This window comes from Eumetopias jubatus, unplaced genomic scaffold (genome assembly GCF_037043125.1).
Source record: "Eumetopias jubatus isolate StellerSeaLion01/CBP00866 unplaced genomic scaffold, mEumJub1_p1.0 scaffold_3, whole genome shotgun sequence".
In the NCBI taxonomy this organism is placed as follows: Eukaryota; Metazoa; Chordata; class Mammalia; order Carnivora; family Otariidae; genus Eumetopias; species Eumetopias jubatus.
The window spans coordinates 45,997,218-46,012,578 of NW_028274809.1; the positions used below are offsets into that span (position 1 = coordinate 45,997,218).

Sequence of the window (15,361 nt, forward strand, 5' to 3'; positions counted from 1 at the left end):
AATGAGCAGATTTTTTTCCATTATCCTTATTTATGAAATAAAGAAAAGATTTAGAGTATAAATGATAATAATAGCTAACATTATTACTTTGCTTTTACTAATAAATACTCTAATTATTTGGTTTAATTATTATTGGAAATTATATTTTTGCTATTTTACCTGCTAAAAATGACCTAGTGGCATTATAGTCAAAGTCTACATTTTGCCAATGATATGAACAACATTTAACACATAAAATAACATATGTCTAATGGATGGTAGGTAACATGCTTATTGGTTTGAATATAGAACATATTTAGTTTGGCATTGGCATATCTCCTCAAGACTTTGAAAGGTATCATCAAGGTATGGCTTTTGGGAATCAATAATAAACTAGCAGCCTGGAAAATGAACACAAATTTCAAGATACTAATTATTCAGAACTCAGACACAAGACAGATATTTGGATAATTTGTTTTTTGATTATAAATTCATCTACAAGAGAAACAGAAAGGAACATAAAAGTATGATTTACTATACAGTGAGTTGTTTTTAAAATAAACATTATAGATCAATAGAGAAGGACATTTTACTAAAATAATTTGCAAAAAGTTAAGATCTTCAAAAATATATTGGCACACATATACTACCTGTCATAACGTAATAAGGAGTGATGTATATGCATATACAACAAATTTAACACAAATCTGGATCTCTTGTTCTTGACATCAGCACCTGCTGTCTAATGGGTCGAGACAAAATACTGTGCCTTCAAGAGTTAGTCCCATTTTGAACCCCTCCTGTAAAACAGAGTAAAATCATTAAAATAAGAAATGCTCATGGCAATAATAATAATGATAATAACGATGATAATCACAAAATAAAACGACTCTGAATGGAAGTTGAAATCTTCATGCTTCGATCAGCTAAGGAACAATATGGCAAATGCTGGTCTGTCAAATTTTTATATTGGTGTGTATCTCAGGTAATTGTTTACACCCATTAGCAGTTGAAATGTTGTAAACATATGTGACGAAAGACAAAAGAAGACAGAAATACATGGAATTAAGTGGCTTTAAGACTTAAATGTTTCTTTTTCAGTAAAGTCTATTCTGCCATTCTATGGTAGCTTCCATCTCCTCTGTTGGCTTTCAGGATCAGTATTCATTTAAATGTAAGTAAGATAGCTAGACCTCAAATTTGACGAAAAGTTTGAGATAGCCTGATAGTTCTCATCCCTGTCCAGGGCCTGGGTAAAATACTTAATAGTAAGCGCAATGCCATATCCTACGTGGAACACAGAACTGCAGACCACTTTGTCACGGAGAAAGCTTCCTCTAGTCCTGCTATTGCTTGTAGCTCTAAGTTTTGCTTTGAGTCCCACTCCCCTTAGCAGGGTTTAGATGTTTCTGGAAGTTAAGTTAAGCCGCCCCTGATTTACTGAGAGCAAGTACACAATTTTTTTTTTCCTCCTAAGATTTTTTTTTCCAAGTTTTTGTTTAATTCCAGCAAGCTAACGTACAGTGTAGTATTTGTTTCACATGGAGGATTTAGTGATTCATCACTGGCTTACAACACCCAGTGCTCATCACAAGCGCCCTAAGATTTTGAGTTAAAAGTTAGTGGCAAAAAAGTTTGTCCTCTGCTCCGAGCTCTCTTCTTTTTCGCATAAGGTAATGGGCTATCTCCAGATTTACGACCTCCCTCGCCCCCCACTCTTGCCCGTAATCTATGTACACTGGTGTGCCAAGAAGAGATCGAAAGCATGGACTCACATTAATCAGAGGAACTGGGGGCCACTGAAATTTTGTTCAAGGAGCTAAGGTGTAGTAAGGGGTGACCATGTGACACATTATTGGTGAGGGAAATGTAAACAGACTATTCCTGCAGAAAATAAAATGTCTCTCAGTGAGAAGGCTTTTGTCCTCTGTTCTCCTTTGCATTTTATTTCATTAAACTGTACCTACTGGTGTGTTAGCCAATTGTGTATTTCTTTGCCTTCCCCCAAATTACTTTCGTTTACAACAGGTATCTAAATGTCCTTATTACAAATCCAGTGTGAACATGATCATAGAGAGGGAGAAAATCATGAAACTGCAAGCCACACCTCATTTGCTCTCAACGTTCAGAGTGCTCTTCACTGTATCTACAGCACAAAGACCACGGGGCAATGCCACCGCTGCAAAGGTTTCCCAAAACTTCTTCCCAGCACTTAGAATACAAATTATAGTCAGTTGAGTAAAAGTCAGAGTACTTACCATTATTTTTTTAAAGCCTGTTTTTATCACAAGAAGAAATACTTTGTCATATCTACGCATATTATTTTAAACAGTTGCCAAATACTTAGAGGAGTCAATACTTAAAGCTAAAGAGGGTGTAAATTAACTGTTTCGTATAAATATTTTATTTGGATATGTGAGGATCTGTGTACTATGTCATCTTCTGATACATCAGATAAATAGATGATAGATGGATAGATAGATAGAGAGTATATATAATAACTGGGAAAGGTTTGATACTATACAGTATTTTAGAATTTTTCTCAGTTCATTATGAAATGAAACCACTATCATTTCAACTACCCTGAAAATACTATTTATCAGTGTGTTTGTGTTTGAATGGCAGAAGAGCAATCATAGTAAAATAGGGATCGGTCACGATTTCAACAATAAAAAAATGTATATCATTTACAAGAGTATCTCCATAGTGATTTTATAAGGATTCCTTTGTAGTCTCCTTCAATTACTTTAATCATCCCTATTAACAGACCCATAATATTCTCTCTCTCTCCTTGCTTTTCTTTACTCCTAACATAAAATTTCTCACACAGTTTCTGACCCTTCCTCCTAGGTCTCATTTAGTAAATCATGATTTAATGATCAGTGAATCTTTCTCAGATTTCCATATCCTCTTGAATTTTAAAACTTGGGATGAAAATCAGGCTTTATTAAACTTATCTAGTGATGGAAGTGATCATAAGCTAGTATCATGCAAATGATAACTTTATTATTAACATATTACTAGTAATACACTTTTCGTACAAAATATGTTGCCCCATTGCATTTTCTTATTTTGAAATAGGGAGAAAATTATGTCAAGGAAAAGCCAGTCTTCTGCAAGAATTGTCCACACACTGAGGTATGTCCTTTGAGGCTCCTTTTTTTCTATCTCTAGGTTTTTTAAAACAATTTTAATAATAACATAAAAACCATATGGCATATGTAACTTTCTTATGTATTTCATATATATAATTTTCTATATTCTTTTTAAAACTTAGTGGAACAAACATTCCCTATTGAGTCCCCATGAAACTAATTTAATGATTATATAATATCCTATTAATTTTTTTAAAAATTCAAGTATAGTTGATACACAATTATTATGTTAGTTTTGAGTATATAACATAGTGATTCAATATTTATATACATTATGAAATGTCCCCACAATACGTGTAGTTACCATCTGTCACCATAAAAAGTCATTATTAATATTATTGACTATATTCCCTATACTTTTCATCCCTGTGACTTATTTACTTTATAACTGGAAGTTTGTACCTCTTAATCCTGTCTCTTCTCTTCCTTCTGGCAACCACCAATCTATTATTTTTAATGTGATTTAACTGTTTCCAGTATTTATAATTATGAAAAAAGTTAACTAGAAGCTTTTGCCCACAGAAATTTTCCACATTTTTAGTCATTTTTTTTCCTCAGAACAGATTGCATTAAAGTTTCTGATCTCAAATGAAAATATAAGGTTTACTAACAAATTACTCTCCGAAGGGATGCTATGAACTGACCGTGGCCCAGCAATGAGTTAGAGGGCTTGTCTCATCATACTTTCACCTGTACTGATTATTAGCAAGGAAATAAAATGTTTGATTTGCTTCATTAAAACAGCATTTCTAATTCTTTATTTAATTTGTAGATTTTCTTTGGTCAGATTGCTACATGCATAAAAACCATGGTCTTTTGTGAACTGCTAGGTTTTTATTTATCTGATTAAGTTATCTAATTATTTGTCTACTTACCTTAATTATGTATATGTGATATATTTATATATTTTTAAAGAGAAAAGAAAAAATTTACAAAAAACTATAGAAACTATAAAACTACATATTTTTCTTTTCCTTATAAAAATTTCTTTCCAATTCAAAAGTCTGATAAATATTCAGTTGTATTTTCAAACATTTTTTAAACTGACTAATCTTTCTGAAATTTACTTGGATATTTATTGTAAGTTACAGCTGTGCACTGATCTTCTACCAAATTATTAACCAGCTGACTTAACACCCCTGCATGCAAAATTCTTCCATCTTTCTTGCCAAGCTCCTTTTTAAAGGTATTAAATTATTATAACTTAGAAGGTACACTTCTAGGCTGTCGATACTATTTTACTGATTTGCCTGTCAGTGACATGTCCCAGGAAGTTCAAATTATGTCAAATTAAATAACCACGTTATTGAGTTCAAATAAATATTTAATTCTCTAACAATTTATAGTACAATATGACTTCACATTTCTGCTTACATTCTGACACGCACAAGATACTTTTGTGATTTCCTCTGTAAGTGGAAGAGAAAACCCAAATATCTCCCTAGGCTTATTAACTCAATATTATTTATACAACCCACTGTACTGTACTGTTTTTACATTATATACAAAGATAAAAATAGTAGTCAAAAGTGTGCATTAGTTTAATTAGGCTAACAAAATTAATAACAAAAGTTGTCACAGGCTTTAAATGAAGAAAATATTATTTTACTTTAAAGTGACCTTGCAAGTAAATCTTGAACTAAAAAAACAAAACAAAACAAAACAAAACAATCAGACAAGCAATGAGGTGGATAATGCAATAGAGACTACACCATTGAAAAAAATAACTTTAAAATACAGATTATAAAACCTCTTTAAACACAACAATCAGAAACATCCATATGAAACTGCTGTTTGAATATTTATTAAGTAAAGCATGCAAATATTAAGGTTTTAGCTTTAAGAAGTTGTAAGTTGCTTAAAATTATTATGAAAATAATATACCAACCATCTCTGGCGCTACCCACCATGAAAGCAGAAAAGAATAAAAAAGACATTAAGAAAATATTAGAAATGGCAAAAACAAAAACAGAAGCAAAAATACCACAGCTTAACCTTATTTAAGTAACACATCACTAAATCATTCCAATACAGTGTCTCTCAAAGTTAGTTCCTACAAAAATCTGCAAATGTAGGTTTATTTAAAAAAATAAAAAAATCTATAGAAATTTTTTCAGTCTTGTGAAAATTAAAAAAACATTAATAGAAAAGTACTCTTTGTGATTTGCATAATGCTTGAGAACAAACACCACCACATCAGCGCCCATGTTTGTGTTTGTTCTTATAAAAGCATTAATCCCAAGGAGCACAAACCTAATTGGTAAAACTAATAAAAAAGGAAGGGATTGATTTCATATGAAATAGATATTCTTGCTAAGTAATCACGCACTATTTGAGTGAAAGTATTTCATAGTATTTGAAATACAGAAAAGAGGGAGAGAAATTGTACCACCAAACAGGATACATGCTGAAGTCAATAGAAGTTTGACATCGGTGGTTTTGGTTTCAGCCAAATAACATCACCCAACGTGTTGAAGTTCTTAATTTGAATTTTATTAGGTATTGTAATTTTGCTTTCATTTAACTTATAATTTTTGAATTAACAGTTGTATAGGAGCTGTAAGGCTAAGTTATTTATAACTTTTTTGGTAAATACTTAAGAAGTGTTACAATTTAAGTCAATATAAAGGATTTAAAATATTTTTTTCATGTAAAAGAAAATTATCAATCACCCAACTTGAGAAATGCTGTTTGAACATATTCTTTGAAAATCCCAAGGCGTATGTCAAATAATCCAACTGTTAAGATGCAGGCATTATTCTATCTAGAACAATAAGGAAATTCACAGAATACCTAGAAAAGAAGACAACTGCTTCACAGCTGTAGTCCAAAAGGAGTGGAAGGATATTAATATTATCTTTCTAGGAAGGGGTGTTCCACCAGTATTAGAAGATCAGAATCCACTATTAATTGTTTTGTCCAGGAAATGAAGCACAGAGAATGAATCACATAATAAACAGGAATGACTCCTTCTCTTCGCTGCCTCTTCTCAATCAGTTTCCTATAATTGGTCTTTGCCTACATTCTACCATACAAATAATCTTTTAGATAAAAAATAAGATATATTAACTTCACCAAAATGTAAAGGGCAAATATAAAGAGAAGATTTTTTTTTTCTGGTGCTTTTAAGACCATTTATTAATCATGGCCCACCATAAAAAGAAACCAGTATCTTCAAACTTCCAGTACAATTGAGAATTGAAAAAGGGAGAGAGAAGTGAAAACCCAACTGGACTACATTACTAAAGAAGGTGTCACTGGGTCCCTGCTTTTCCAAAGAGTCCAGAAGTTAGGAACCACAGCTACAATGCCTCTTTTAAAAGAGACTGATTTTACTCTCACAAAGATTTTCCTTCATCTACCCATTCACAATTTGAACTTCATAACTGGTAAAACTGAGACAAAATCTTGTAAACCTAGTGAAATTACCTTGTAATTTTTGGATTTCAAAGTAATGAACCACTAGAATCCATGTAATTTTGTATAAAAAAAGAAACCAACTTATTGCCATTGTAAATCACACTACTAAAAACAAAAGAGAACAAAGTAAGACCCATCCTTAGCACGCATAGGAGTATTTTTAGGACTAAATGTATATGAATATTTTAAAGCAATTGTTTCAAGTAGGTTTTTATAGTGATAATAATTCAAGGAAAGGGTAGTTTTGGTGTGTCCAAATTTCTTTGTGTCCATTTTCTGTGTCCCATATTAAAAAGAAATAAACCATTTATAGGCCAATCTGTTAAAATAGTCACCTGCATTTCATCTAATTTTGATTGAATATCTGGAGGAAAATCCCCTGCGCCACAGTTAAATGGGTCAAAAGGTTCTGCTCCAAACAGGTCCCGTTCTAAAAGGAGGAAAATAATTTAATAAATGAAATGACAAGAAGTGAGTTGGGGTGAGTTAGGTTTCCAAGGCAAGATTATATAAAGAACTACTCATATGGCCAAATGAGCTCCTATCCACACACACTTTATGCTGGGCTTTCCTGAGCTTAGACCAACAAAGAAGCAAAGATCCATTTTATGACAATATTAAAAACTCTCTGGTTTCAAGGAATTATTATCCAGAGAGATTTCTGTGTCTTTAATTAAGACTTCTCAATATCAAATTCACCAAATATTTGAAATTACTGTATTACAATACCTGCATTTTTACTGAAGCAGTTTAAATTTACCACAGTGAATGTATTACTTATTGAGACTTCTCTATTCCCTTTACTGATGCCTTTGTAACACAATAGATCATGAAGCAATATGAGGGACTGAGGTAGATTGGTAAATAGTTTTACTCATAGCTCATTATACCTTAATCTCACATTTATTTAGAGAAAACTTAAGGCACATTGTCTCATGTACTATGAAATTATACCACCTTCCTAAATAAACACAATGGGACAGGTTCTTTAAAAATGTCTCCTAACCCAGAAACAAATTTCTTTTTAAAAATAGCAACAATGGAATATCAAAAAGGTCTCTGTAACATACATTCTAAAGTACATACTTTTTTAACCACTAAATAAGTATCAAAGTTAAAATTGGTAAAACTATGGCCTGTTATTTAAAAATTTAAAAATTATGAAATTTCTTTCTTCTGAATCAATTCCAATGCAGCCTTAATGGACACAATTTTTTAAAATTATATAGGTGCATGGGAATTTATAATATATTAAGAAAAACTATATCCTCAAAATTCCATGCTATGTAAGAAGTAGTATTTATGTTCCTTGAGTTCTACCATATCATGTAAATTAATCTGTAACCCTCATTATAAAAGACTCTTGCTTTTCTAACTGTTTTTTTTTTCAAATTCATGTATTAAATAAGTAAAAAATTTTTATAAGTTCCTGGTGCTGATAAGTATTGTATAACTAAGAGGGACATATACTTTATCATCCAAATAAAAGACACTTTTAAGAGTAAAAGGAACGCTACCAACAGTTAAAGCAGGATAAAAGTTATAAACCAGAACTGTCCTAAATAAATGGGAATTTATTGTCACCTTATATATGAATATCATATATATGATATAATGCATATAGGTATTACATATGGGTATGGGTGTTATTATTACTGTTATTATCCTCAGTCTGATGTAGCTCAGGCAATAAATCAGAACTTGGAGAACAAAGGAACTTTTCTTTGGAGGAGTGCCCTGGTTACCACCATACCACAAGCCTGTCCAACAATGCTTTACACATGATAGATGTTCGTGAAATGAAATGAATTAATGAGGGTGCCTCGGTGGCTCAGTCGTCAAGCGTCTGCCTTTTTTGGCTCAGGTCATGATCCCAGGGTCCTGGGATCGAGACCCGCACTGGGCTCCCTGCTTGGCAGGAAGCCTGCTTCTCCCTCTCCCACTCCCCCTGGTTGTGTTCCTGCTCTCGCTCTCTCTCTTTCTGTCAAATAAATAAATAAAATCTTAAAAAAAAAGAAATCAATTAATGAAAAGGAAGAAGAGCTGATCAAGAAGAATAGAGATTTTCATTACAAGCATATCTCATTTTATTGTGCTTTGCTTTACAGTGCTTCACAGAGACTGTGGTTTTTTACAAATTAAAAAGATTTGTGGAAATTCTGCATCAAGTAAGTCTGTCTGTACCATTCTTCCAATAGCATTTGCTATAAAGATAGACAGATATGGTATGGGGTATCTAGAATTCTATCTATCTATCTATCTATCTATCTATCTATCTATCTATCTACCTACCTATCATCATCTATCTTTCATTGTATTTACTAAACTTTGGCACTCAGGATCATTAGATATTAAAAAATGTAGCAAAGTGTTACTTCAGTTTCTCATTAAAAAATTCCTTAAAACTATCTGAGCATCTTTGCCTAGATTTTCTAAAAGCACATCAAATTTATCAATGTCTACAACGGAATACATTTTTCACCTTTCTACCTCTAGTTTTCCCTGTTAACAACATTCAGTCTAAAATCCTGAGTCATAATTGATTATGAACTCTCAATCACCATCCTGATAGATTATTCCTTCTAAATATTTTCAAATCTATCCAGTCTTCTCAATTTCTATTTTGGCTTTGATTAAAATCCTCTTCGGTAGATATATCACTAATTTATATTTCAAATTCCAGCTTGTAACCCAAGTCTAGCATATATGCTATACAAATGCCCATTGGACTAAATAAATGAATGAGTAAACCAGTGGTTAAGTCCAAGGAATTAAAAAACAGTAAAGGAAGAGATGTGGGATACTCATAAAGACAAAAAAATGCCCCATTATGTATCAGGATACTGGCAACTTTGCTAAAAACACACTATGGCATATACATTATAGATTATTTCCTGAAAAAATACTTTGCATTGGTACAAAATATATTCAGAGGAATTTCAATATATATTTCAATTTATGTAAAAGTACTGATATATTTTTGTAAAGTGATTTTTGAAGTTTATAATGTTATTACTTTGCATTTACAAATTAATTCTCTAAAATTTATTGAATATCTAACATGTGTAATATATTTTGGTAAGTTCCATAGAGGGAAACAAATAAATTAAAGGCCCTGACATACTTTAAGCCCAAGCTAAAACTTAAGAGTTATATTGAAAATGTCTTAATGTGAACCAGAGAGGATGCAATAAAGCAGAGTATGTAAAACTCTCTTTTCTTCAGTTTCCTCTGGACATAATGACTGAGCATGGCCATTGGGAACTACTCTTTAAGTTTCTGTGACAGGGCACAGATCAAAATACAATCACGACATTGAAAATGAGCATCGTTGAATGCTTTCTAATTCATCAGTAAGAGACTCTTATGTTCCTTCCAAATGTATAGAAGGTAAATCAGAAAAGCGATGCATGTATAGTATTTTAGATATCAAGAGAGAACACTTATACAGGATTAATAAATAAACGAATCATGGAATTCATGTATTTATGTATTTCTTTAAGAATATTCCTATACTCTATGATAACAAAAAATTTATACTGAGCTCTACTAAACATGTCAAAAATATTAAAATAATTACCACCAAGTTGTTTTTAACCATTAAAACATTAAAAGTATAACCCCCAATACAATAAAATATAATTAAATGCTTTGTATTGATATAAATAACCCTATACCAAAAATATCAGTTTTCATAAAATAGCTTCAGATGCAATAGTGATGTCTTTAGTAGTATACTCTGAATTATAAAGTTAAATATGATTAGCTGATTTGGCACAAGTAGACATAATTCTTTGGTAATTAACACTCTTAGTGAACTAAAGATATGAAATTTTCCATAAAGTGTCAATTAAACATTTCAAATCTACACAAATGTAGCAAAGAATATTGGTTTAGAAAGCTTACTAATCTCAGTAGATCTACTAGGTATTGGAGGTGGCTGTGTGCCATTGCGAGTAGGCATCGAAGCTGGGTGTGATATCGGAGAAAATGGTATCATATCAAAGATGTCAGTGGAGGGTGACTTAGGTGTCACACTGCCCGCCTGCAATGAAAATAGTGTGAATTAAGGCAGTATTTCAGGTAGACACATTATAATGCTAAATATTTTATATGCATAGAGAACATAGATAAACAACAACAAATTCAGTTGAATCATATGAACTTGCCATTTTCTAGATCAAATGTTGGCAATTCCATATGATTTAACCAGGTACCCAATATTCATTGGAAAGAAAGCGACAGAAAATTTCTGCAACAATGACCTTAAAGATGATGGCAAAAATGGTGACAATACTATTGTAGATAGATATAAAAGATATTAGATATTTTTGTATATCTAGAAACAATTGCCATTTGTATCAGAGAATTGAAAATATTAGAAACTATATAAAAACATGATTTCTGTAATATATTCTCCATAAGTTGGAAACAGAAATAACTGAACATAAGTAATGCACCTTCTTAAATATGACCATTCAAATGCAACTGATAGCCACTTAAAAAAATTTCGAAGAGTATAAGTTAATCCGTATTTATAACTACAATGACAGCCAACTATTATATTCACTGCAGTGCCTTTTATTCCTGGGTAAGAGTTCATTAAGTTTTCTATGATAAGAGCTACCTTGCAAAATAATTAATAATCACTAAATATACTACCCAAATCATTAAGTTATCTGGGTCAGTCTGGGTCAAGATGTAACATAAGAATGAAACAATCGGGGGCGCCTGGGTGGCTCAGTGGTTCATTAAGCGTCTGCCTTCTGCTCAGGTCATGATCCCAGGGTCCTGGGATCGAGCCCCGCATCAGGCTCCCTGCTCGGCGGGAAACCTCTCCCACTCCCCCTGCTTGTGTTCCTGCTCTCGCTGTCTCTCTGTCAAATAAATAAATAAAAATCTTTATTAAAAAAAATGAAACAATCATCACTTTGTCATTCAGGGGGAAAAAAACACACATACATGCACATACAATCTAGAAAAGAAAGAAAATTCCCATTTTGGTGAGGAATAGTAAGAAAAAACTTGCTTTTCCTCAAAGAACATGAACAGAGGTTATTTCCTGTGTTTCACAGTAAAATTAGACTTTTCAGAATACATTTATTTTTGTGATTCACAGATAATGAAAGTAATGGAAGAAAAATAAGGTTGATTGTGTGCAAAGAGTGACAGAGTTACTATTCAGCTAATATGACTGCTGGTACATTTTTCATGCAGGAAAACTGGTGTCATCTCCTTTTCTTTAACAACATGCTCACTTTATCAGTCAAATATTGTCCAAAGACTTTGAGGCAACTTTATCCCCCAGCTATTTCCTCCAATTCAGGAATATTGTTTTCCTGATCAATCCATCCCTCTATCTGCCCTGTCTTCCCTCTCTCCCCTCTTTCTCAGGATATAAAGACACCCATATCCTGACTGTTCTTGAAAACAAAACCAACCAACCAAAAATGTCTGACTCCTCTAAACCTCTCATCTCTACTTTTTCCCTTATGGCTAACTTTCTTGGAAGAGGTACTAACTCATATCAATCGAGACTTTGCTCTTTTTGTACCAAATGTCACTAAAGCTGCTTTTACTAATATCACTGACAATCTAATTTCCCAGTTGCCATATCTGAGGGTCCTTTGAAGTCACCTGTCGTAACTCGCCTTTCTGTGGCTTGTACACCAGCACCACTCTCTACTTGAAACTCTGATATTAGGTAACCAAAGGAAGCAAAAATAGCACACAAAGTCGCCAGGTCCCATCACATTGATTCAAGACATACCTGATGTTTTTCATTATGATATAAATGGCACATTTTAGTAGAGTTTAAAAAAAAATACATGGGATAATGAAAAAGAATTTTCTGCTTAGCAAATTACATGAGGTCTTGGGATGCTGCTCTCACTGATTGGCTTGGGAAGGCCACATTTAGAAGGTGGTGGTATTAACAGTCCCAATGACAGTCTGGAATCAGGCGAGTTGACAGGAGTGACAGTAATGGAAGAAATATTTAGACAGGAAGAGGAATCATCACTACTACGCCAGAAAGATGAGCATCTCTGAAACCCATGTTGCTCATGATCAGACATTTTGTGCAGCAGCTGTAAAGGAATGACAGAGAAATACACTGAGGAGAAGAAAGAAGACATGGAGGAAAAAGGAAAAAAGTATATATGACAATTTATCTGTAAAGTGATATTTTGTGAAAAGAATAAGTAATTTCAAAATAACTTTACTAAAAATTTAAAAAAATCATTTGAGTGTATTTTCCTATTGCAATAGTCCTTAGATTCCAGAATGTTTAATTTGATCATTTTTCACTGAAATATTACATTTTTAGATATTTAAATAAAATGTTGCATCATTAGGACTTGCGAGGAAGACAATAAAGAGTAAAGCTTAATGATTTATTTCAATGAGAGCTTCTGGGTAATGACATGGGAAAAGGAATCATAAGTAGTAAGAAAAAAAACAGTCACTGAAATAGGAGTAAAGTCTAGTAAAAAGTAATGACTTTGTAGAATTTTCAAAAAAGGTTACAACAATCATTTTAGTTTTAATCCTCAAAACATTTTTTGAGATATTTGTATTAGTAATGTTATGTCCTTATTATAATAAAGATATGGGAATCAAGGCCCAGAGATTCTTTGTGATTTATTCCTCTATGAGGTAAGAAGCAGAGCCTAATATTAAAATAATCTGACTCCAATCATCATGACCTTTCTGTAGGTTCTGAGTTCCAAATGGTAAGACTTCTCAGGGATGGGCAAAGGGGGTTGTCAAGCATCTCAAATAAATGAGATAATAAATGATTAGATAATCAGTAAACGATACACTATACTGGGTCTGCATATCAGATTTTGGATGACTTGTATAAGTTATCTACATTACAGTATGGAAAGCTACTGTCAAGAGCTGAGCTGATAGGAACTGAGCTGTCAGAGTAGTCAATTAAAACAAGCCAAAATGAAAGTAGTAATTCAGCCTTTATTCACTTACTGCTATGGTATAAGCAAGAGGCCAGAAAGAAGGTGCTGTCTTCATCAATGTCCCTTTTTTTCCCAGAAAATGGCACTGGGCTAAGGTTAGAAGTATCAGTGCAGAAGCAAGGCATTGTCTCTCTGCTGAGGGAGCCCTGAACTAAAGGTCCTGATGGGTTTTGTGTTGTGTTGTGTTTGTTTTGTTTTGAAGGGAGGGAACAAGCCAGAGAGGGGGAAAGGAGAAAGGGCTAGGAGCAGAAAAGTACTGAATAGTGAATCAGAGTGGAGAAAGGAGTCTTCAAGGCCCTCCTAAGATGGCCTTGACAGAGACATTTTAAAAAAAGGCCACGGTTAAGGGCCTCCAAAAAGAAGGTCTCTGAATACAGGCACCAGGGCTAGGAATGCAGACATGCTATGCAGAAGAGCACAGCTGGCCTAGGGGTTGAGGGGCTGAGTCCTTGACTGCAACTCCTCCATACTGTGCACTGTCCCTGGTGCGGGGAGGGCAGTTTCTCCTGGGGGGTTGCCAGGTGAAGCTTTTGTAATTGCCCATGATAGAGCCTGACAGGATTGGCCCTGGAGCGGGACTTCTCAACTACTGGTCACACTTCAGGGATTTTTTAGCACTAACAGGATTTTGAGGCAGCCAACACAAATATGGCTTTTGATAACCTCACAGTGAAAGGTTATAACCAAAATGATAGTTAGGAGAACCCACAAATTTGAAGGAAGTTTTTAAGCTGAGTCACCTCTTCGCACATTTCTCAAAGCTGAGGGGAAAATAAGGCAGGGTGAAGTGAAAGATTTAAGCTGAGGGAAGGGTTCAGTGTGGAAGCAAAATCTCTGATGGTCTGAGTTATATAATTTACCACTCTATTAATATGTATATACAGTTATATAATTACTGTTTCCCCTATTGCTCTCCATAGTGATCTGTCTGCAGATATGTATACATGTATGCCTGTATAAATATGATTTTAAATTCTATTTTATAGTCTACGCAGTTTACTGTATAATTTTGTGATTGGTGGCCACCTTTTACTTAATTTTAAGTGAGAACTGTAAGCTCCTTGTGCACAAAATTTTTCTAAACTTTAAAAGAAGTATTTTCTAAAAGCTATATAACACATCAAAATACTAGACATATAATAAAATGTCAATGTATATTTATTGCAACTTTTAAACTTAAACTATAAATTGATAAGGATGTTTATAGCGAGTGAAACATGATTTTATGTGGAAGTTGTCCTTGGTATCATCTGGTTTATAACATAAATGAAAGTACTCTATATTAGCCCAAAAATCTTAACCAGATGCCTCAAAACAAACTGAGGGCCAAAATAACCTAATTTACAAGTGCTCTAGTATTTTATGATAGTGCTAATACTATGCCTTCTACTTACTCTGAGAATGTATACTTATACAGATGAAGAATGTATGTAATATGAAAATAATCAAGTTTTTAAATACTCCATTTAAGAGGTATTTTCACTTCCAAAATGGCAAAGCTTGGATATCTATAAATAGTTGCAGTATCTAAAGTTAAAGCCTCTAACACTAACCACCACAGGTTTCCTTTGGGTCATCAGTAATGTAGATTTGGCCAACTGGCATCTGTTGCTCGGGTCACACAGATCTTTGGATATATTGAAAACAGTTGCTTGCAGGTAATGTTAAGAGACTGCACATTAAAATCTGGAGCTTTTCTTGAGAAATTACAAAATCTAGAAAGTGGGCCCACAGACTTGCATGAAAATAACTGGTAGTAACTGTTGTGCCTCTTAAGTTGGGTATATGCTCTCCAATTCATCACTGTGACATAAATATCACAGCCTGTGC

The 15,361-nt window shown here is 33.3% G+C and overlaps 1 protein-coding gene across 12 annotated transcripts in view; it reads right to left on the reverse strand.

The window, feature by feature from the left end:
- Window positions 1-707: 707 nt before the first annotated feature.
- The window catches only part of GULP1 (GULP PTB domain containing engulfment adaptor 1), a 91,034-nt gene continuing 76,380 nt past the window's right edge, over window positions 708-15,361 (reverse strand). For 4 of the 12 annotated variants that reach the window (XM_088022088.1, XM_088022089.1, XM_088022087.1 and 1 more), the window contains 5 exons: window positions 12,422-12,643; window positions 10,461-10,599; window positions 6,890-6,984; window positions 5,023-5,033; window positions 758-779 (listed from right to left, as the gene is read on the reverse strand). In XM_088022088.1, the coding sequence (XP_087878214.1) occupies window positions 758-779; window positions 5,023-5,033; window positions 6,890-6,984; window positions 10,461-10,599; window positions 12,422-12,643 (489 nt within the window). Of the gene's footprint in view, window positions 780-5,022; window positions 5,034-6,889; window positions 6,985-10,460; window positions 10,600-12,421; window positions 12,644-15,361 lie in introns of all 12 variants that reach the window. The other 8 variants (XM_088022085.1, XM_088022084.1, XM_088022083.1 and 5 more) reach the window with 4 other exon arrangements.